The sequence below is a fragment of the Oncorhynchus keta genome, chromosome 35, assembly GCF_023373465.1.
Source record: "Oncorhynchus keta strain PuntledgeMale-10-30-2019 chromosome 35, Oket_V2, whole genome shotgun sequence".
Taxonomy (NCBI): domain Eukaryota; kingdom Metazoa; phylum Chordata; class Actinopteri; order Salmoniformes; family Salmonidae; genus Oncorhynchus; species Oncorhynchus keta.
In genome coordinates, this window is record NC_068455.1 from 18,570,918 (window position 1) to 18,593,039 (window position 22,122).

At 43.5% G+C, this 22,122-nt stretch overlaps 2 protein-coding genes across 4 annotated transcripts; both read left to right on the top strand.

Moving 5' to 3' along the window:
• The first annotated feature begins 7,279 nt into the window (after positions 1 to 7,279).
• LOC118368092 (TATA box-binding protein-like 2) lies at positions 7,280 to 10,465 on the top strand. 2 transcript variants are annotated; one of them, XM_035751858.2, is made up of 7 exons: positions 7,280 to 7,407; positions 7,655 to 7,998; positions 8,281 to 8,368; positions 8,454 to 8,545; positions 8,906 to 9,073; positions 9,667 to 9,761; positions 9,906 to 10,465. In XM_035751858.2, exons 1-7 carry the CDS (start codon positions 7,351 to 7,353, stop codon positions 9,980 to 9,982), a joined length of 921 nt encoding a protein of 306 aa, XP_035607751.1. In that variant the 5' UTR covers positions 7,280 to 7,350; the 3' UTR covers positions 9,983 to 10,465. The 2 variants fall into 2 exon arrangements, with proteins under 2 accessions (XP_035607751.1, XP_052352627.1); XM_052496667.1 differs by having other exon boundaries at positions 9,667 to 10,465.
• Positions 10,466 to 10,743: 278 nt separating this feature from the next.
• LOC118368091 (beclin 1-associated autophagy-related key regulator-like) lies at positions 10,744 to 22,122 on the top strand. Of its 2 annotated transcripts, none has more exons than XM_035751857.2 (9): positions 10,744 to 10,912; positions 15,447 to 15,509; positions 15,660 to 15,702; positions 15,903 to 15,984; positions 16,230 to 16,467; positions 18,500 to 18,729; positions 18,982 to 19,190; positions 20,144 to 20,229; positions 20,312 to 22,122. In XM_035751857.2, exons 1-9 carry the CDS (start codon positions 10,890 to 10,892, stop codon positions 20,610 to 20,612), a joined length of 1,275 nt encoding a protein of 424 aa, XP_035607750.1. In that variant the 5' UTR covers positions 10,744 to 10,889; the 3' UTR covers positions 20,613 to 22,122. The 2 variants fall into 2 exon arrangements, with proteins under 2 accessions (XP_035607750.1, XP_035607749.1); XM_035751856.2 differs by lacking the exon at positions 10,744 to 10,912 and adding an exon at positions 12,063 to 12,986.

Below are 22,122 nucleotides of genomic sequence, written 5' to 3' on the forward strand. Positions count from 1 at the left end.
CTTTGTTTTTCAGACTGAGCGCTTTATTTACATAGGGTGCCATTTGGGATGTTACCTATCGAAGGGAAGGCCATTTGAGACACAGCCATACAGACATTTGCTGGTATATTATCAGACTAATTGAATGTGATGTCAAAGCGGCCCCACAGCTCCAGACAGGGACTCCACCAGCTGGAAGTAGCTGTATTTGATGTCATACCTGAAATTCACTAAAGGAAGAAAAAAAAGTTACGTGATCCTCCTAACAGACTCAATAAGTTGTATAAGTTGTAGTAACAGGCAGTACTGTACTAGTTGTAGTAACAGGCAGTACTGGTTATAGTAACATACAGTATAAGTTGTAGTAACAGGCAGTACAGTACGGATTGTAGTAACAGGCAGTACAGTACGAATTGTAGTAACAGGCAGTACATTCTAGTTGTAGTAACAGGCAGTACCAGTTATAGTAACAGACAGTATGAGTTGTAGTAACAGGCAGTACAGTACGAATTGTAGTAACAGGCAGTACAGTACTAGTTGTAGTAACAGGCAGTACTAGTTATAGTAACAGACAGTATGAGTTGTAGTAACAGGCAGTACAGTACGAGTTGTAGTAACAGGCAGTACAGTACGAGTTGTAGTAACAGGCAGTACAGTACCAGTTGTTGTAACAGGCAGTACTAGTTGTTGTAACAGGCAGTACTAGTTGTAGTAACAGGCAGTACTAGTTGTAGTAACAGGTAGTACTAGTTGTAGTAACAGGTAGTACTAGTTGTAGTAACAGGCAGTACGAGTTGTAGTAACAGGCAGTACAGTACCAGTTGTTGTAACAGGCAGTACAGTACTAGTTGTTGTAACAGGCAGTACAGTACTAGTTGTTGTAACAGGCAGTACTAGTTGTTGTAACAGGCAGTACTAGTTGTAGTAACAGGCAGTACTAGTTGTAGTAACAGGCCGTACTAGTTGTAGTAACAGGCAGTACTAGTTGTAGTAACAGGCAGTACTAGTTGTAGTAACAGGGAGTACTAGTTGTAGTAACAGGGAGTACTAGTTGTAGTAACAGGGAGTACAGTATGAGTTGTAGTAACAGGCAGTACTAGTTGTAGTAACCTGCAGTACATTACGAGTTGTAGTAACAGGCAGTATGAGTTGTAGTAACAGGCAGTACTAGTTGTAGTAACCGGCAGTACAGTATGAGTTGTAGTAACAGGCAGTACTAGTTGTAGTAACCTGCAGTACATTACGAGTTGTAGTAACAGGCAGTACTAGTTGTAGTAACAGGCAGTACAGTAAGAGTTGTATTAATAGTCAGTTCAGTACAAGTTGTAGTAACCAACAGTACTAAACTGTAGGTAAACAGTATGACCTCTCGCTGTCAACAGCGTTTATTTAACATGTGTAAATATTTGTATGAACATTAGATTCAACAACTGAGACATAAACTGAACAGAAATGGAATAATGTATCCCTGAACATAGGGGGGTCAAAATCAAAAGTAACAGTCTGTATCTGGTATGGCCACCAGCTGCATTAAGTACTGCAGTGCATATCCTCCTCATGGACTGCACCAGATTTGCCAGTTCTTGCTATGAGATGTTACCCCACTCTTCCACCAAGGCACCTGCAAGTTCCCAGACAATTCTGAGGGGAATGGCCCAAGCCTTCACCCTCCGATCCAACAGGTCCCAGATGTACCCAATGGGATTGAGATCTGGGCTCTTCACTGGCCATGGCAGAACACTGACATTCCTGTCTTGCAGGAAATCACGCACAGAACAACGAGCAGTATGCATGGTGGCATTGTCATGCTGGAGGGTCATGTCAGGATGAGCCTGCAGGAAGGGTACCACATGAGGGAGGAGGATGTCTTCCCTGTAATGCATAGCGTTGAGACGGACCCTCCACCTCCAAATCGATCCCGCTCCAGTGTACAGGCCTCGGTGTAACGCTCATTCCTTCAACGATAAACGCAAATCTGACCATCACCCCTGGTAATACAAAACTGTGACTCGTCAATGAAGAGCACTTTTTGCCGGTCCTGTCTGGTCCAGCGACGGTGGGTTTGTGCCTGTAGGCGACTTTGTTGCCAGTGATGTCTGGTGAGGACCTACCTTACAACAGGCCTACAGGCCCTCAGTCCAGCCTCTCTCAGCCTATTGCGGACAATCTGAGCACCGATGGAGGGATTGTGCGTTCCTGGTATAACTCGGGCAGTTGTTGTTGCCATCCTGTACCTGTCCCACAGGTGTGATGTTCGGATGTACCGATCCTGTGCAGATGTTGTTACACGTGGTCTGCCACTGCGAGGACGATCAGCTGTCCGCCCTGTCTCCCTGTAGCACTTTCTTAGGGGTCTTACAGTACGGACATTGCAATTTATTGCCCTCAGTCCTCATACCTTGCAGCATACCTAAGGCACGTTGATACAGATGAGCAGGGACCCTGGGCATCTTTCTTTTGGTGTTTTTCAGAGTCAGTAGAAAGGCCTCTTTAGTGTCTTAAGTTTTCATAACTGTGACCTTAATTGCCTACCGTCTGTAAGCTGTTTAGTGTCTTAACGACCGTTCCACAGGTGCATGTCCATTAATTGTTTATGGGTCATTGAACAAGCATTGGGAAACGGCGTTTAAACCCTTTACAATGAAGATCTGTGAAGTTATTTGGATTATTTGGATTTTTAAGAATTATCTTTGTAAGACAGGGTCCTGAAAAGGGATGCTTCTTTTTTGCTGAGTTTAGTTGTAGTAACAGTACAGTACTAGTTCTTGTAACCACCAGTACAATACTAGTTCTAGTAGCAGGCAGTACTAGATGTAATAACAGACAGTACTAGTTGTAGTAACAGAGAGTACGGTACCAGTTGTAACAGACAGTACAATATTAGTTGTAGTAAGACTGTACTTGTTGAAGTAAGACAGTACTGTACTAGTTGTAGTAAGACAGTACTATTGTAGTAAAGGGCAGTACTGTACTAGCTGAAGGTGGGGTCAAATGTAAGATAAGAGCCATTTTGATATATGTGTGGCAGAAGTGATGGGACTATGAGCCCAAGGGCCAGCATTTATATGCCCTCCAAAGAAAGGTCGGTGGACCAAGATTCAAAGGTCAGATTAGGAAGGAAGAGGTGGTGTTTGCTCGATTGCGCCTAGGACATTGAACTCGTCCCGTGTGGCTCAGTTGGTAGAGCATGGCGCTTGTATGCAAACCGCCATTATATTGAAGGAGAAGATGAACTCAAGTAGGGATGGGGGTTGCTCTTGATTTGGCACTGTTTCATAGAGCCCCACAGTAGAGGTATCATAATACCCATAAAACCTAGCTGTCAAACAGGGAAATGGTTTCAATCGTTTTTTCCACCATTCATTTTTCCCCATAGGGGATTTTAGAAACATTTCAAATAAATCAAGCCAAATTTTATTGGTTACACACATATTTAGCAGATGTTATTACGGGTGTAGCGAAATGCCTGTGTGTTCCTAGCTCCAATTGTGCAGTAGTATCTAGTAATTTACAACAATACACACATCTAAAAGTAAAAGAATGGAGTAAAGAAATATCTAAATATTAGGATGAGCAATGTCTGAGTGGCGTTGACTAAAATACAGTAGTGTACATTATATACATATGAAATGAGTAAAACAGTATGTGACCATTATTAAAGTGACTAGTGTTCCAATTAAAGTGACCAGTGATTCCATGTCTATGCATATAGGGCAACAGCCTCTAAGGTGCAGGGTTGAGTATCCGGGTGTTTGCCGGCTAGTGATGGCTATTTAACAGTCTGATGGCCTTGAGATAGAAGTTGTTTTTCAGTCTCTGTCCCAGCTTTGATGCACCTATACTGACCTTGGTTTCTAAATGATCGCCAGGTGAACAGGCCGTGGCTCGGGTGGTTGATGTCCTTGATGATCTTTTAAGCCTTCCTGTGACATCGGGTGCTGTAGGTGTCCTGGAGGGCAGGCAGTGTGCACCCGGTGATGTGTTGGGCAGACCGCACCACCCTCTGGAGAGCCCTGCGGTTGCGGGCGATGCAGTTGCCGTACCAGGCGGTGATACAGCCCGACAGGATGTTATCAATTGTACATCTGTAAAAGATTGTGAGGTTCTTAGGGGCCAAGTTGAATTTCTTCAGCCTCCTGATGTTGAAGAGGTGCTGTTTCGCATTTTTCAACACACTGTCTGTGGAGGTGGACCATTTCAGATTGTCATTGACGTGTACGCCGAGCAACTTGAAGCTATTCACCTTCTCCACTGCAGTCCAGTAGATGTGAATCGGGGTGTGCTCTCTCTGTTGTCTCCTTAATTTCACGATCAACTCCCTTGTTTTGTTGACGTTGATTGAGAGGTTATTTGGCACCACTCTGCCAGGGCCCTCACCTCCCTGTAGGCTGTTTTGTTGACGTTGATTGAGAGGTTATTTGGCACCACTCTGCCAGGGCCCTCACCTCCCTGTAGGCTGTTTTGTTGACGTTGATTGAGAGGTTATTTGGCACCACTCTGCCAGGGCCCTCACCTCCCTGTAGGCTGTTTTGTTGACGTTGATTGAGAGGTTATTTGGCACCACTCTGCCAAGGCCCTCACCTCCCTGTAGGCTGTTTTGTTGACGTTGATTGAGAGGTTATTTGGCACCACTCTGCCAGGGCCCTCATCTCCCTGTAGGCTGTTTTGTTGTTTTTGATTGAAAGGTTATTTGGCACCACTCTGCCAGGGCCCTCACCTCCCTGTAGGGTGTTTTGTTGACGTTGATTGAGAGGTTATTTGGCACCACTCTGCCAGGGCCCTCACCTCCCTGTAGGCTGTTTTGTTGACGTTGATTGAGAGGTTATTTGGCACCACTCTGCCAAGGCCCTCACCTCCCTGTAGGCTGTTTTGTTGACGTTGATTGAGAGGTTATTTGGCACCACTCTGCCAGGGCCCTCACCTCCCTGTAGGCTGTTTTGTTGACGTTGATTGAGAGGTTATTTGGCACCACTCTGCCAAGGCCCTCACCTCCCTGTAGGCTGTTTTGTTGTTTTTGATTGAGAGGTTATTTGGCACCACTCTGCCAGGGCCCTCACCTCCCTGTAGGCTGTTTTGTTGACGTTGATTGAGAGGTTATTTGGCACCACTCTGCCAGGGCCCTCACCTCCCTGTAGGCTGTTTTGTTGACGTTGATTGAGAGGTTATTTGGCACCACTCTGCCAAGGCCCTCACCTCCCTGTAGGCTGTTTTGTTGTTTTTGATTGAGAGGTTATTTGGCACCACTCTGCCAGGGCCCTCACCTCCCTGTAGGCTGTTTTGTTGACGTTGATTGAGAGGTTATTTGGCACCACTCTGCCAGGGCCCTCACCTCCCTGTAGGCTGTTTTGTTGACGTTGATTGAGAGGTTATTTGGCACCACTCTGCCAAGGCCCTCACCTCCCTGTAGGCTGTTTTGTTGTTTTTGATTGAGAGGTTATTTGGCACCACTCTGCCAAGGCCCTCACCTCCCTGTAGGCTGTTTTGTTGTTTTTGATTGAGAGGTTATTTGGCACCACTCTGCCAAGGCCCTCACCTCCCTGTAGGCTGTTTTGTTGTTGTTGTTGGTAATCAGGCCTACTACGGTTGTCGTCATAAAACTTGATGATTGAGTTGGAGGTGTGCGTGGCCACGCAGTCCAGGGTGAACAGGGAGTACAGGAGGGAGCTGAGTACGCACCCTTTTGGGGCCCAGGATCAGCATAGTGGAGGTGTTGTTTCCTACCTTCACCACCTGAGGGTGGCCAATCAGGAAGTCCAGGACCAAGTTACACAGGACTAGGTTCAGACCCAGGGCCCCAAGCTTAATGATGAGCTTGGAGGGTAGTATGGTGTTGAATGCTGAGCTATAGTCAAGGAACAGCATTCTTATAAAGGTATTCCTCTTGTCCAGATGGGATAGGGCAGTGCGGTGGCGATTGCATCATCTGTGGATCTATTTGAGCAGTAGGCAAATTGAAGTGGGTCTAGGGTGTCAGGTAGGGATATGATCCTTAACTAGCCTCTCAAAGCACTTCATTGTGTCATTTAGTTCAGTTACCTTTGCTTTCTTGGGTACATGAACAATTGTAGACATCTTGAAGCAAGTGGGGACAGCACTTGGGCTTTGTTACATGTAGGCTTACCCTGATGTGACATTTTGATAACCCTGTCAATCTCTTTCGGATAAGGTTAGTTTTACAAATATATTCGGATCTATTTACTCTGATTCGAAAATGCTAATTAGCATCAAAGTAGATATCCCTGCAAGTTCCTGCACATCATCTCTAGATGACACCTTTGCTAACAGGTATTATTAATTACTACATTTAGCTAAAATAGTTAATCCAGAGATTCTTACATTTGCCTCGATTCGTCAGTCTTGTCCAGATCATTATGGCATTTGTAGTTCTTTATAATAGCCACATTAGCAGCTAATTAGCATTTAATTTTTGAGGGTCAATTACAGGTGAATATATTGATAAAAGTCACCTTGTTCTAGAGATATTTACACTCTTATCAAAATGTCACGACAGGGTAAGTCTACACGAAACACAGTTCTTATTTGACGTGTTTCTAAAAATACCCGATGGGAAAAATGAATGGTGGGAAAATGATTGGAATCATTTCCATGTTTGACTGCTAGGTTTTATGGGTAATATAACTCATATCGTGGGAATCTATTGAGATAGAAGGAACACAATTTATTTAATATTATTGCTTCAGTGGGTAGCTTGCAAAGGATTGTCCAGTTTTACAAATGTCCCCTTTTTTAAAGTTTTAACTCACCATGCGCCTCCTGAGGAAAGTCTGTCACACCTTTTCACTGCATCTAGATTTTCTGCCATTACATTGCACGTTAAAGCAATTCAGTTTCAAATTATCATATTTGGGGGCTAATTCAATATTCTAAACTTCTAAACGTCCCGAGGAACATTATTTATAGAAAAAAGACAGTAATATTAGACGGTATTTGTGTAGAAATCTTAAATACAGTAATTCCATATTTGTTTACCTCATGTACATAGTTGTTTACCTTCTGTAATGCTCATGTATCGGTCTACTTCTACAAAAAAAATTCTAAGGTTCATCTCAAGTTGTCTCCCTCTTCTGCTGACAGACTTGAATATTATAATTGTATATATTTTTTTAATTTATCAAAATAGCATGAGAATCAGGTGAGCATCAAAACTTTTAAATCCCTACTGTGGTTCATTATAATATTATCATTCTCAGCGCACAATGTACTGTGGCCTAGTTATCAGAAACAGGCTACTCCTGCAGGGCATAGACATTCACACCTGTAGCCAATTTAGCCGGCTGTCAGTCAATGAACGCCCCCAAGGCTCCCACTTGTTGCTAAAAAAATCCTGGCTCTGTTCCTACATGATCAATCATGGATGAAGATTCAGCATTGGAGAGTTATTTTGATGACCCAATTGGAAATGTACCAGTAAGTAGCCAGTGGTCCTGATTGCTAGGGTAAACAGAAAGAAGTCTGAGTATTAGGAAAGAAGTCTGAGTATCTTTCAGTAAAATTAACTAAATTGACCTCAATATTTGATTTTAAATGACTTCAACCAACAGGTATTTTATCCTAATTTTCAACTTGGTCTCAACGACAAGTGACACAAGATAAACTGACTAAAGGATGCATCTAATTCCACTCATTATTTTTTCTTCTCTGGTGTGATTTCTAGGATGCCTCTGGCTTCCTGTTTGAAGGAGACCTGGGCTTGCAGGGCGCCCCTCAGCTCCAGGACCCATCCTTTCTCTCCTCGTTGAGCCAACCAGAGAAGGACATCGGGGAGGATCTGGATCTCAGCTTCCTGCCTGATGACCTGCCAGAGGACACCTGTGGAAATGCTGCTACTAATGCTAACATGACACAAGACCGCGTGTTAGATGGCTACAGGCCTGAGGAGTCTGCTGAGACTGACCCTAACCAGTCGGCCATGACGGGAGGCTCTACCTTCTGTCCCATGACGCCTATGACCCCCATGACTCCAGTGGCTGAGAGTTCTGGAATAATCCCCATGTTACAGTGCGTGATGGATGTTACGATAACCAGGATCCCATCCATTAGTGCATCGTAAACCGTTTACACCAAATGCTCTAAATGGTTTCTGTTTTGCTATGGTTTGCACTAATGAATATGACCCTAGGAAATGAATTAGTGCACTATACAGGTATTGGCCAGGATAGGCTCAGATTAAAAGTAGTGCACTATAAAGGGAATAGGGTACCATTTCAAAAGGCCTCCTAGTTGTCTAGTCTCTATATTGATGAGTGCTAGCAAGTGAGCCCATTTGTTGTTTATGTGCAGGAATATTGTATCTACAGTGAATCTGGCTTGCCCACTGGACCTGAAATCCATCGCTCTTCAAGCCAGAAACGCTGAGTACAACCCCAAGGTAATCAAAGTATGCCCAGCCCAGACAATGTTTAAGTCAATATGGTGGTGTCATGCCATGATGTGGGCATTGTACTCTGTTTCAGCGTTTTGCTGCTGTCATTATGAGAATACGGGAACCTAGGACCACCGCACTCATCTTCAGCTCCGGAAAGATGGTCTGCACAGGAGCCAAGAGGTGAGGAGGGAGAACAGTTCACCACATGAACCATAGTCATGTTCAGTAGAAAATAAAGTGTTAAGAAACAGGGACATATAACCTGAATTTGTCCAATAAAAGCACATGTTTATTTTCTGTTGCAAGATGTTTTGTTACGGTGTGCCCTATTGAACACTGATACTCTGTCATTTATCAGGGCCCACTCTTGATTTACTCTAAATGATTTACTCTAAATAAATAATTTGCTGTACTGCACCTGTCATTGCTCAGGGATAGGAGAAAGGGGAGGGAGCTCATTGAGCCCTTGTCCCAAAGTGGATAAAGATGATCCCCTCATTCCTCAAGCAACTCCTATGTTTTTGCTGTCTATTCTGCCAGCGAGGAGCAGTCTCGACTGGCTGCCCGCAAGTATGCTCGTGTGGTGCAGAAATTGGGCTTTCCCGCCAAATTCCTGGACTTCAAGATCCAGAACATGGTGGGGAGTTGTGATGTCTGCTTCCCCATTCGGCTGGAGGGTCTGGTGCTGACTCATCAGCAGTTCAGCAGGTACACTCACTGTGACATATTGAGTGTCTGCTCTGTAAAGTACTGACCCCCTTTAGTCAGAGAAATTCTGTCCATTATGTTGATTGAATGCTGAAGTTTTAATGTTTTCCTTTATTAATTCCCTTTTACAGGGGGGAGTAAAACACTTAGTGTACAGTTAAGAAGAATACTTTGACAATTAAAAGAGCTTGAGGCCTTCCGACCCCATACATGAGCATCAATTTATTTTATTTGACACTATGTATATTAGTGCTGCAGTACTCATGTTTTGTTTTCACTGTGTCAATAAACACCCTTGCACAGAAGTGCTTTTGCGGCTCCACTATCATTTTCTTTTGTAGAGTTTAAGCCCAAATAGGTTTAATTTAAAGGTTTTAATAATAGCCTTACGGCTTACTCTACCCGAACACTGGACCTACTGATATTCAGAGGATTCCCAGTATTAAATGTTCTTTTTAAAAAAACATTTTTTTTTACAGCATAGTCAAATATGCTCCAGACCTGAGCAACCTATTCTCCTGTAACCAGGGCCATATATTTAGATATTTCTAAATGGCTCCCTTTAACTAACTGTGTGGTTTTGGGCCCTCTAGTTATGAGCCAGAGCTGTTTCCTGGTTTGATCTACCGTATGGTGAAACCACGTATTGTCTTACTGATCTTTGTGTCTGGAAAAGTGGTTCTGACAGGTATGTATGTTGACCACTGGTGTTTTCTCTGTCTGACTTCTACACACCACCATGCTATGTTGACATGCTTCAGATGCTTGCTTTTTACATTGTAAAGTTTCCATTAACAAAATGCAACCAGATCTTCTGTACATTTTCTTTCAGGGGCTAAGGAACGTGGAGAGATCTATGAAGCCTTTGAGAACATCTACCCCATTCTGAAAGGATTCAGAAAGCAATAAGTAGTGCAATTCTAATGCTGATATGGGTGAATAAAATGAATCTACATTTATTTACAAACATGAATGTGTCAACAACAACAAAAAATGAGTGTTGGCTATACTTGTGGAAAGTGTGTATGGTGCACTTATGTACTTTTATAATTTTGTAATGGTGGATGGATGAATCTGTAATGTAATATTGACCATCTCAGAGAAATGAATTATGGCAAAGTTTGCATGTAATACATCTAACCCATTCGTAGATGCTAAGCACCTTTAGCGCCCATTGACGATAGTATCACAGATGTATAAATCTGAAGCATCCGGTTGGCATTTCTACTTGCCACCAAATATGGTGGTGAGTGAACTTTGGCCGATATTCGGCAAATTTTCTCATGGATGAAACTTTATCTCAATACAATTTCTGTTCCCAAAACAACAATCTGTTACGAACAGAGTTGACACATTTTTTGTTGACTTTACACTTTGCCAAAGTTTAAAAATAAAATACATTGTTTAGAAGGAATGCAAGGGTGAATTGAGTTATTGCACTGGCGCACTTCACAGAGTAGGTGTTCCCTAACGGAAATATGCAAATATTTAGAACAGGCTGCGGTAAATCTTGAATTTTTTATAAAAATCTTTGACAGCATCTTCTGGCTGGGGAGTTTTGTTAAGAGCACAAACGCTCGTTCGAACGTTAAAACACATCACTTGCGGTACGATTTTGGAAACATAAGGAACATATCAGATAAATATTTTCTAAATCCAAAAGGTTCAATTACTACACACCTTTATAGGGTTAGGGTTCCCACGTGGCCATATTACAGCGCTTATTTACAGACCTGTGCTAATTAGCTATCTGGTGTGCTCCGAACACCTGCGCAAGCGTAACTCGGAAGTGTAGTTCGTCAACTGGACACAGCATATGGATCAGTTCAAACTACTGCAGTAAGTCCATTTTTTTGTGTGAAAACCTTTCTCGTTGATATTAAAGTGGAATATCCGCATGTTTAAAAAGTTTTGCAAGTGATGATTACTAACATTTTAAAACAGCATTGGAATTGTAGTCAACTGTGTGTGGAGATAACTACAGGGGTTTCTAGAGCTAGTAATAATAAAACATGCTTGTTTTCATAGTGTACATTACAGGTGTGCGTTACACTGATCCCATCCACATGTAAAGTAACCATCTCCTTACAGCAGGTATAAGCAACTGACAAGCCCGCCACCCCTCATTTGAAGGCCCTCAGATAAATTTCCAATTTACTGTTGCAAGTTGGGGTCTAAACTTACTGTTGCAAGAGAGAATATTAGAATGAACAAGGTGAAATTTAAATGTGCTCCCGCACATAGGCTAACCGGGCTATCTGCATTGTCCCACCACCCGCCAACCCCTCTTTACATTACTGCTACGCTCTGTTCATCATATATGCATAGTCCTTTTTTCGCACTATTGGTTAGAGCCTGTAAGTAAGCATTTCACTGTATTTCACCTGGTGTATTCGGCGCACGTGACAAACGTTGATTTGGCATCAGCAGTTTGTCAGTCACTCAATTAGCCAATGTCCGCTAAAATGATTTAGATTGGTAAATTAGTCTAGCGGCCAGCTTTCTAAATGTAGTAATCATGATTGAATTACAGGCTGTGGGGTCCCATTGATGTTAGTCTCTCACAAAGATATCATTAAAACCTGCAAATATTCCTCTGCCTCATGGCAAAATTTGTAGAATTGCATGAAATTAGTAATAAAATCGCTAAATCTCCTCTACCCCATATCAAAATGTGTCAAATTACAGCAAACTCTTTAAAACTGCAACATTTTCTTTACACCCGATGGAAAAAAATGCAGAATGTAACATTGCACAAAACGGGCAGTAGCTGCAGTATGAAAATGGGCTGAAACTGCTTCTCCACTAGAAATCCCCGATCAGACGTTGTGATTGCGACGTTGGCTTGCTAAACCAAAGCTTCTTTAAAAAAATATATAACTAAACCTCTCTAAACATCGAATTGTTCTCTGTGGCTAAAACTCGTGCCTATATACACGTTATCGTGTCTGACGGTCGACTCGCACCGAACTGCGCATATGCAGCCCGTCAAAATCAAAGGCACTCCTTCGTTTTTGACGAAAACGTGCGTCTGTCACTCACGAGGTTAGAGTAATAGCAAGTTTAAAGTAATTGAACATTTGATCGAATCTAGGTTTCACTTCTCTCATTTACTTCCCAAACCCCGGACTGGCTTGCTTGGTCTGTTTCGCAAGCGTTCCCAGAAGTCTCGCGATGTTGCGCCTCACGGGTAAATATTGGGTGGCTGCTAAAATGTTTTGCTCGCAATTTGGTGAGGAGTTGTTTTTTTTGTGCCCCCTACCACCATCAAAGTTGTCTATCCCTGCCATACAGCAAATATTATATCCATCTGTAGCATAGACCATATAAAAAAAACAAAGATTAGCTACATTCAAAAGTAAACAGATCTGTGCATATAGACTCAGATTATACGTGTGGTCACGTGACCACTCGTACATAAACAAACCATGTCACGCAAAAAAACAGTGACACAGTTTGCTAGCTAACGTTAGCTAATAGCCGCCTTTGCCAAATAACCGAAAATGAAGACTGTATACCATTAACAAGAAGCAACGAAGAGTGTCAGACAGTATATCCGTAGTTATGTAGGTAGTTAGCCAGAGTAGCAGTCATTTTGCTAGGTAAACTAGCGCTTGAACGGCAGTTCCATGGCATCCTCAGCGGGAAGCGAAGTCCGAGCCCTCGGCCCTGGCGAAGGGACTTTGGGAGCACTGCCCGGTGCTCGGCCACCACTTCGCTCGCACCACCTACACACCACAACAACCGCAGGTTCCCCTGGATCACTGATGGTGGAGTCGGTGGACGACGCGGAGGGTCTGTATGTCGCAGTGGAGAGATGTCCTCTCTGCAACACCGCCAGGCGCAGGCTGACTTGTGCCCGATGCATCCAGGCAGGGGATTTCGTGTACTTCGACGGTAGAAACCCCGAACTGTGCGTGTTAACATTTAACTAACTTCAAAACACGGCTCTAAGTAATGGCACTGATGACGACTTATGCGGCATCATCAGCTAAGATTAATTTTAGTACTCAACAATCGAACAAACATGATAGCTGGCTAGCTTTATTTACAAGAAGCTAGCATTGCCATAAGCAAAACGTTAGCTCTTAACACCAGGTCGTTGTTAGTTGGCTAGCTAGCAAGGTAGTTTGTTTACAAGAGAACCATGGAACGTTACACACAGTCGGGCTGTTTGGGGAACATAACACATAGCTAACGTAGTGAAACTAAAAATAACTCATGACACGTGGTGTCACGGCTCTTTGTTAGTGAAGTCGTGAAGGGTCATTGGCCTAATACTTTACTTACATTGGCATGTTCTATCTTGTTTTTGTGAGTTTCCAGAATTCAATGACTAGCTAGTAGTCTAATGGCAGTTAATGTAGTTTTTCTATAGTTAAATGAATCTCAACTTGTTTTTGTAAAGTAGCTAGTTCTAAGCCACTCTCGCTCAATTCCTGTGCTTGGAGCATGTTTTTTTTTTTTTCACCTTTATTTAACCAGGTAGGCAAGTTGAGAACAAGTTCTCGTTTACAATTGCGACCTGGCCAAGATAAAGCAAAGCAGTTCGACAGATACAACGACACAGAGTTACACATGTAGTAAAACAAACATACAGTCAATAATACAGTATAAACAAGTCTATATACAATGTGAGCAAATTAGGTGAGAAGGGAGGTAAAGGCAAAAAAGGCCATGGTGGCAAAGTAAATACAATATAGCAAGTAAAACACTGGAATGGTCGTTTTGCAATGGAAGAATGTGCAAAGTAGAAATAAAAATAATGGGGTGCAAAGGAGCAAAATAAATTAAATACAGTTGGGAAAGAGGTAGTTGTTTGGGCTAAATTATAGGTGGGCTATGTACAGGTGCAGTAATCTGTAAGATGCTCTGACAGTTGGTGCTTAAACCTAGTGAGGGAGAAGTGTTTCCAGTTTCAGAGATTTTTGTAGTTCGTTCCAGTCATTGGCAGCAGAGAACTGGAAGGAGAGGCGGCCAAAGAAAGAATTGGCTTTGGGGGTGACTAGAGATACATATATATATATATATATATACCTGCTGGAGCGTGTGCTACAGGTGGGAGATGCTATGGTGACCAGCGAGCTGAGATAAGGGGGACTTTACCTAGCAGGGTCTTGTAGATGACATGGAGCCAGTGGGTTTGGCGACGAGTATGAAGCGAGGGCCAGCCAACGAGAGCGTACAGGTCGCAATGGTGGGTAGTATATGGGGCTTTGGTGACAAAACGGATTGCACTGTGATAGACTGCATCCAATTTGTTGAGTAGGGTATTGGAGGCTATTTTGTAAATGACATCGCCAAAGTTGAGGATTGGTAGGATGGTCAGTTTTACAAGGGTATGTTTGGCAGCATGAGTGAAGGATGCTTTGTTGCGAAATAGGAAGCCAATTCTAGATTTAACTTTGGATTGGAGATGTTTGATATGGGTCTGGAAGGAGAGTTTACAGTCTAACCAGACACCTAAGTATTTGTAGTTGTCCACGTATTCTAAGTCAGAGCCGTCCAGAGTAGTGATGTTGGACAAGCGGGTAGGTGCAGGTAGCGATCGGTTGAAGAGCATGCATTTAGTTTTACTTGTATTTAAGAGCAATTGGAGGCCACGGAAGGAGAGTTGTATGGCATTGAAGCTTGCCTGGAGGGTTGTTAACACAGTGTCCAAAGAAGGGCCGGAAGTATACAGAATGGTGTCGTCTGCGTACAGGTGGATCAGGGACTCACCAGCAGCAAGAGCGACCTCATTGATGTATACAGAGAAGAGAGTCTGTCCAAGAATTTAACCCTGTGGCACCCCCATAGAGACTGCCAGAGGTCCGGACAGCAGACCCTCCGATTTGACACACTGAACTCTATCAGAGAAGTAGTTGGTGAACCAGGCGAGGCAATCATTTGAGAAACCAAGGCTGTCGAGTCTGCCGATGAGGATGTGGTGGGTGACAGAGTCGAAAGCCTTGGCCAGATCAATGAATACGGCTGCACAGTAATGTTTCTTATCGATGGCGGTTAAGATATCGTTTAGGACCTTGAGTGTGGCTGAGGTGCACCCATGACCAGCTCTGAAAGCTCCTCTAAGCTCCAGCTCCTTAGAAAGGCATGGTAGGATAGATATAGGTCTGTAGCAGTTTGGGTCAAGAGTGTCCCCCCCCCCCTTTGAAGAGGGGGATGACCGCAGCTGCTTTCCAATCTTTGGGAATCTCAGACGACACGAGAGGTTGAACAGGCTAGTAATAGGGGTGGCAACAATTTCGGCAGATAATTTTAGAAAGAAAGGGTCCAGATTGTTGGGGGCACTTCACTCGTTCTGCTGAGCTGCAGTCAGAAATGTACATGCCATTGAGTTATTAATTACTTTTAAATCTATATTTTTTTATAGATACACTGAAAAATTGAGAAGACTTAAAATGCTGACGGAGAAGAAAGATCTTCTTGAACAGAGGTAAAAAATTAAAGACCAGTTGCAGTTAAAAAATAATGACTATGTTGAGTAATATCTTACTACTTTGCTCTTTGTTTTCAATCTTTTCTGCATACAGGAATGTTTCATCGTTATATTAATCATATGAATAAATCTACACTCTTTTCCCAGGGTAATTTCTGCCATGGATAAGAAGGTCCAGGCAGATCAGCTGGTAAGCTCAGTTATGACAACACACAAGAACATGATGAACACAATTTACTTTGCCCTATGCGATGTAGCCTCTGTCTGTGTGTTTCAATATCCTGCCTATTCTTTTTTATTTTTTTTTATTTTTTTTTACCTTTATTTAACCAGGCAAGTCAGTTAAGAACATATTCTTATTTTCAATGTAATGTGTTCGGTTTCATTTAGAAATGGAAGATGATGTCATGCAAGATGACGATTGAGCAGCTGAAGGAGGCCATTGGCTGTGGGAATGAAGAGGTGAAGAGTGGTGAGTTACATGGCCCCAACGGACATTCAAATCAGTGACAACTGACCCTAGGTGTTTACATTTTAATGTATTGTCTTTATACTTTGTGCGTAATGTCAGGTTTCATAAAGACATTTGAAATAGCGGAATACATTGGATGCTTCCCAAATGGCATTATATTCCATATATAGTCCACAACTTTTTCCATTTGGGATACGTCCATTAAACATATTAACCAACATAGTATCCGTCCATCTCACCCACAGGTAAGGACCTGCTGCTTCGCTCCCACGAGGAGAGCCAGAGGCTGCAGCGGCGGGCCAGCCGCCACCAGGAGAAGAGGGACAAGATCAAGAGACACAACCAGCGGCTGGAAGAACTACTGGAGAAGAAGGGCAAGGAGCTGCAGGGTCGTCTGGATCACCTGGCTGAGGTCCGCAAGGGACACATCCTGGAGCTCACTGCTCACATCTTCCCAACACAGGAGGAGAAGCAGGGCAGCAGGTCAGTGACACTGTACCTCATGCAGCAGGGCTATATATGTATAGTTGCATCCAAATATATTTCATAAAGGAGTCCCAATTTATTTTTATTTTTTTCAAATAAGCTGAAAAATAATAGTCGCCTATTGGATTTTCAACATTCCAGATCCAATTTTATTTTTGTAAACATAAGTTTGCAAATTTAATTGAAAAAATAAAGAGAAATGCTTGGATAAAATTATTGGCACCCGGAGCTAGTACTTGGTTGTCCACAGCCTTTGGCCAAGATAACTGCAGACGCGCTTCTTGTAGCCATCCAATGAGCTTGCTACACCTTCCTACTGGCAAACTGCTCAAATTATTCAATGTTTGAGGAGTGCCCTCCACCAACTGCTGGGTGACTAGAATACCCTGACATAATCCTTTGAGGATTGAGAATTTTGACCTCTGTTAAAGTGCTCACAATCTCAGAGGACCTGAGGAGTGATTAGAGATCAGGGGTCAGGAGAAGGTTGTGAGGGAGTGGGAAGTGGTAAAGGAAGCGATCCCGCATCAGTATCAGCAACATGGTTTCCCTCACTCCCCAAAGTTTTTATGTGACACACCGACACACACAGCCCTAAGAAGAAAGGAAGTAACCATAAACAATGAATGAACATGCACCTGTGGAACGGTCGTTAAGACACTAACAGCTTACAGACGATACGCAATTAAGGTCAGTTATTAAAACTTAGGACACTAAAGAGGCCTTTTGGTCTCTGAAAACACCAAAAGAAAGATGCCCAGGGTCCCTGCTCATCTGCGTGAATGTGCCTTAGGCATGCTGCAAGGAGGCATGAGGACTGCAGATGTGGCCAGGGCAATAAATTGCAATGTCCGTACTGTTAGACGCCTAAGGCAGCGATACAGGGAGACAGGACGGAGCGCTGATCATCCTCGCAGTGGCAGATCACGTGGAACATCTGCATAGGACTGGTACATCCAAACATCACACCTATGGGACAGGTACAGGATGGAAACAACTGCCCGAGTTATACCAGGACCGCACAATCCCTCCATTGGTGCTCAGACTGTCCCCAATAGGCTGAGAGAGGCTGGACTGAGGGCCTGTAGGCCTGTTGTAAGGCTGGTCCTCACCAGACATCACTGGCAACAACGTCGCCCACAGGCACAAACCCACCGTCCCTGGACCAGACAAGACTGGCAAAAAGCTCTCTTCACTGACTCGTCACGGTTTTGTCTCACCAGGGGTAATGGTCGGATTTGCGTTTATTGTTGAAGGAACGAGCGTTACGCCGAGGCCTGTACTCTGGAGTGGGATCGAGATGGCAGGTCATGGTCTGGGGCGGTGTGTCACAGCATCGTCGGACTGAGCTTGTTGTCATTGCAGGCAATCTCAACGCTCTGCGTTAGTGGAGACATTCTCCTCCCTCATGTGGTGCCCTTCCTGCAGGCTCATCCTGACATGACCCTCCAGCATGACAATGCCACCAGCCATACTGCTCGTTCTGTGCGTGATTTCCTGCAAGACAGGAATGTCAGTGTTCTGCCATGGCTAGTGAAGAGCCCATTGAGCATGTCTGGGACCTGTTAGATTGGAGGGTGCAGGCTAGGTGCAGTCCATGAGTAGGAGATGCACTGCAGTACTTAATGGTGGCCACACCAGATACTGACTTGATTTTGACCCCCCCCCCCTTTTGTTCAGGGACACATTATTCAAGATCTGTTAGTCACAAGTCTGTGGAACTTCTTCAGTTTATGTCTCAGTTGTTGAATCTTGTTATGTTTCATACAAATATTTACATGTTAAGTTTGCTGAAATTAACACAGTTGACAGTGAGAGTATGTTTCTTTTTTTCGCTGAGTTTAGTTTATATACTGTATTACTCCATGGCTGGCTGGAATATGACTCGGGGCTTTTCGTTTTTTTTCCAAGGACAGGACCAATAGTCTGTCCAGGGATTTGATGCTTTAACAATAGACATCAAGTATAGGCCTATAGGCCCTCTCAACTACTTGTTGAAGAGTTTTAGAGATGTTCCTCTGTCTCTCAGGGACCCAGCAGACATGTTGTCAGAGTGTGACCTGGCTCTGACCTCCAGCACGGTGAGTGAGCTGGCTGAAGCCCGTCGCACCACCTACCTGTCAGGGCGCTGGATCTGGGACGACCAGAATGGCGAAACCAGCATTAGCATCACCGGACCCAGGGTCACGCTGCCTAGCAACGGGGACTGCTCCCCCTATTACAGCTGGGTGGAAGACAAGAGCACCAATGAGGGGCCAGGTAGGACTTTTTCGTAAAATACGTTGTATGTAATGATTACGTTTGCCATGTAGTGCACGCTTTTATTCAAAGTGACCTACAGTACAGTTGGTGCATATATTTTAGTATACTTTTGTAGCGCCACACACTTACCAAAAGAAGAAACGACTAGCTGATTGAGAGGAACATCTTGTCCTTGGAGATGAATGTTTGACAATATTTAGTTGTACTGTGCCAAGGCTATTTTTGATCATTAAGAGCTTTCATTTCCAGAGCTGGACCACATCAACCCAGCCCACACCATCAGTGCAGCTCTCTGCTATGCTACCCAGCTCATCAACATCCTCTCTCATATCCTGGATGTCAATCTGCCCAAGAAGTTGTGCAACAGTGAGTTCTGTGGTGACAGCCTGAGCAGGTACAGGTTCACCCGTGCTGTCACCAAGCTCAACACCAACATCCTTCACCTCTGCTTCTCACAGGTACTACAGAGCATGGTTCCTCTTATGTTTTCTCCCCTTGCCGTTCTGCTGCTGCTGCTCTTCTGAGTTCTAAGCAGTGTTTGGGATAGTTCACCCAAATTTACAAAATTACACATTTGGTTTCCTTACCTTGTCCATAGTGCTTGCACAGTATGACAAATACATTCTTTGGTTTATTTTCCCTGGCATGGTGTCTACATGCTAAAGTTTTAGCATTCGTGGCACAAATCCCATTCAAGTCATGGGACCGATATTAGCATTTTTTTGCTCATGTCCAAACAATCCCAAAGTATCTAAAAAAAATAAACATTTTAAATGATTGTGAAACTTTACAAAGTCAATTATAGATGTTTTGAACGTGTGAAAAATGTAAATATCGGTCCTGTGACTTGAATGGGATTTGTGCCACAAATGCTACAATGTCAAAATAGGGATAAAATGGGTATTGATTTTGAGACATGACCTAGTATTTTACTATACGTGTTTGATTTCATTATACCTTTTTTATACACGCATACATAGTGTGAAATTCCAGTTCTTATTTAGATATCTCACAAAAACAAGCGTATCTCTGTGAAATGAGTGTACTGCAATCTTTTTACATTTAACTCAGTTTGAGTTCATTTGGCTTTTTGCGATCCGCGGTAACAACTTTGTAGACGACCACCACAGCCATTGTAAAATCCTCAAGTCGCTGCGAGAAAGCGCACCGCTATGTCAAGAGCTCAGCGCTTATTAGCAGATGTATTAGGCCACAAAATCCAACTTTTGGGATATAATGATATGTTAAAGAAAGACCCTACTGAACCATTCAGAACATGAATCATATTTGTCTTTGTACAATGTATTTTATGACAAGGAAGTGAGATTACATCACCAATGTACGTTTTCAGCCACTCTGGGCCGAGTGGGTGGACACCCTGCACTTACCAGTTTTGTGTATTCTCCTGCAGCATGTTGAGAGTGAGCTGCTGCACCCTCACCACACCCTGAGGAACATCATGTTCCTGGTCTCTCCTGACAACAATAACCTGGGCAGGTAAGAAAATCCCTGGTCAAAAGTTGTGCATTCTATTTTAAATAGGGTGCCATTTGGGACGCAATCTCCTTCCTCTGTGCAGGACGGGTCCATACGAGGTGACTGCAGACCTGGAGGACTCCATGGAGTTTGTGGAGCCGGAGGCGGCCGGCCCTGCGGAGGAGAGCGGAGACGAGATGGTGACGGACGAGGAGACAGACCTGGGGACAGACTGGGAGACGGTCCCCAGCCCACGCTTCTGTGACATCCCCTCCCAGCCCATGGACCTGTCCCAGAGCATGGCCATGCAGGTGTCTCAGCCTGCGGGCCAGGCCGGGGGCATGATCTCCTCAGCAGCTGCCTCCGTCACTTCCTGGTTCCGGGCCTACACCGGCCAGCGCTGAGGGAGAGAAACCTGGAGGCTCACTGGCCAGGGTTGTATTCATTAGTGCAAAAATATATATAAATTAACGTTTTGTAATGTAGAATAAAAACTAGGGTTTCTTATTGGACAAGTTAATTTAGTCCCTCCTTGTTTTAGTCCATTTGGTTTCTAATGAATACACCACAGGACAGGCTGGACTATACAGAGTACCACATGCCCAAACACAGAGAGAGTTCTGCTCCATTCTCTGCCTGTAGTCAACTCCTGCCCTGCTCTGCAACCACCAAGAAGGGATATTTTGTTTTTACTAGAAAAGTTGTCATTGAAATAGCAGCAGTGATTCTTCTGGTGAAAAATGTTTATAGTGAGAAAGACTGACTTTTGGGGAGGTTGTTGTTCAATGAGTAGTCTCTCTCGCGAAGACTTTGGGTGCTCTGCTCTCCATCCCAGTGATTGTGAGAAGACTATTCAAGAGACTGGACCGGCAGTTGCATTAACTTACATTGATTGAAAATGTCAAGACTAAGGAATGCCACAGCATTGCACTGGATATGAGATGTACAAATGTGGCTTCATTCTATCCTGTTATTTTCCTACTGAGATCTGGACTGTACTGTGTACCCATCCTTATTGTGAGTTCTTAATGTTTGTTTTTTTTTGGGTCAAAAAGTAGTGCATTACACTGAGTGGCGCAGCATCTCAGTGCTAGAGGCGTCACTACAGACCCTGGTTTGCTTCCAGGCGCCGCCCTATGAAACTCCCAATTGGCCCAGTGTAGGCCGTCATTGTAAACAAGAATTTGTTCTTAACTGATTTGCCTGGTTAAAGGTTAAATAAATCAAAACATAGGGAATTAGAGTGCCATTTGGGATGCAGTTGATGACCTTCATGCTGCATTATGGTTAATGTAAGGATTGTGTTTGAATACTGACAAATGCCAAACAAGGGGCATGACCTTAGTGTTCTTCTCAGAATTATGACACACTTTGTTTTACTTCAATTGCTGTTTACTTACCGGTCAGGTTTGTGTGATGGAAGCAGAATGGGACAAAGAACTCCACTGAAGCTATACAACTTTGTACTTTTTCTGGGGGGGGGGGTGGTGTGACTTAGTGTTATCTTACCTTTTTATTTAGGGCTCTATTCAATCCATTTTGTGGACATTTGACACCACAGCCCAATATACATTTTAAAGGCAATGTTCTAGCATTGGCGGAGACTACATTCATGGTAAATGCTTCATATGTTGGCTCATTCAGAAATTACTTTTAATTCATTTATATTGTGAACTCTGTATCGCTGCATTTGATATGGTTTGAATGGAGCCCTTAATCTTTTTATAGTAACGTGGGTGCCTGAACTGTTTGTGTGGGTCTGTTCTATTACAGGTATGACATATAGGTGGCATAAATGAGAAGGATATAAAGGGACACATCTTTGGCTTACTTAATTTGTACACTGAACAAAAATAAATGCAACATGTAATGTGTTGGTTTCATGAGCTGAAATAAAAGATCCCAGAAATGTTA

Excerpts from the sequence above, each read along its gene's own strand:
- LOC118368092 (XM_052496667.1), top strand. The coding sequence starts at position 7,351 with ATGGATGAAGATTCAGCATTGGAGAGTTATTTTGATGACCCAATTGGA. Across the intron at positions 7,408-7,654 it reads ACCCAATTGGAAATGTACCA|GATGCCTCTGGCTTCCTGTT; the intron begins GTAAGTAGCCAG and ends TGTGATTTCTAG. Across the intron at positions 8,546-8,905 it reads GTCTGCACAGGAGCCAAGAG|CGAGGAGCAGTCTCGACTGG; the intron begins GTGAGGAGGGAG and ends CTATTCTGCCAG.
- LOC118368091 (XM_035751856.2), top strand. The coding sequence starts at position 12,703 with ATGGCATCCTCAGCGGGAAGCGAAGTCCGAGCCCTCGGCCCTGGCGAA. Across the intron at positions 15,510-15,659 it reads AAAGATCTTCTTGAACAGAG|GGTAATTTCTGCCATGGATA; the intron begins GTAAAAAATTAA and ends CTCTTTTCCCAG. Across the intron at positions 15,985-16,229 it reads GAATGAAGAGGTGAAGAGTG|GTAAGGACCTGCTGCTTCGC; the intron begins GTGAGTTACATG and ends TCTCACCCACAG.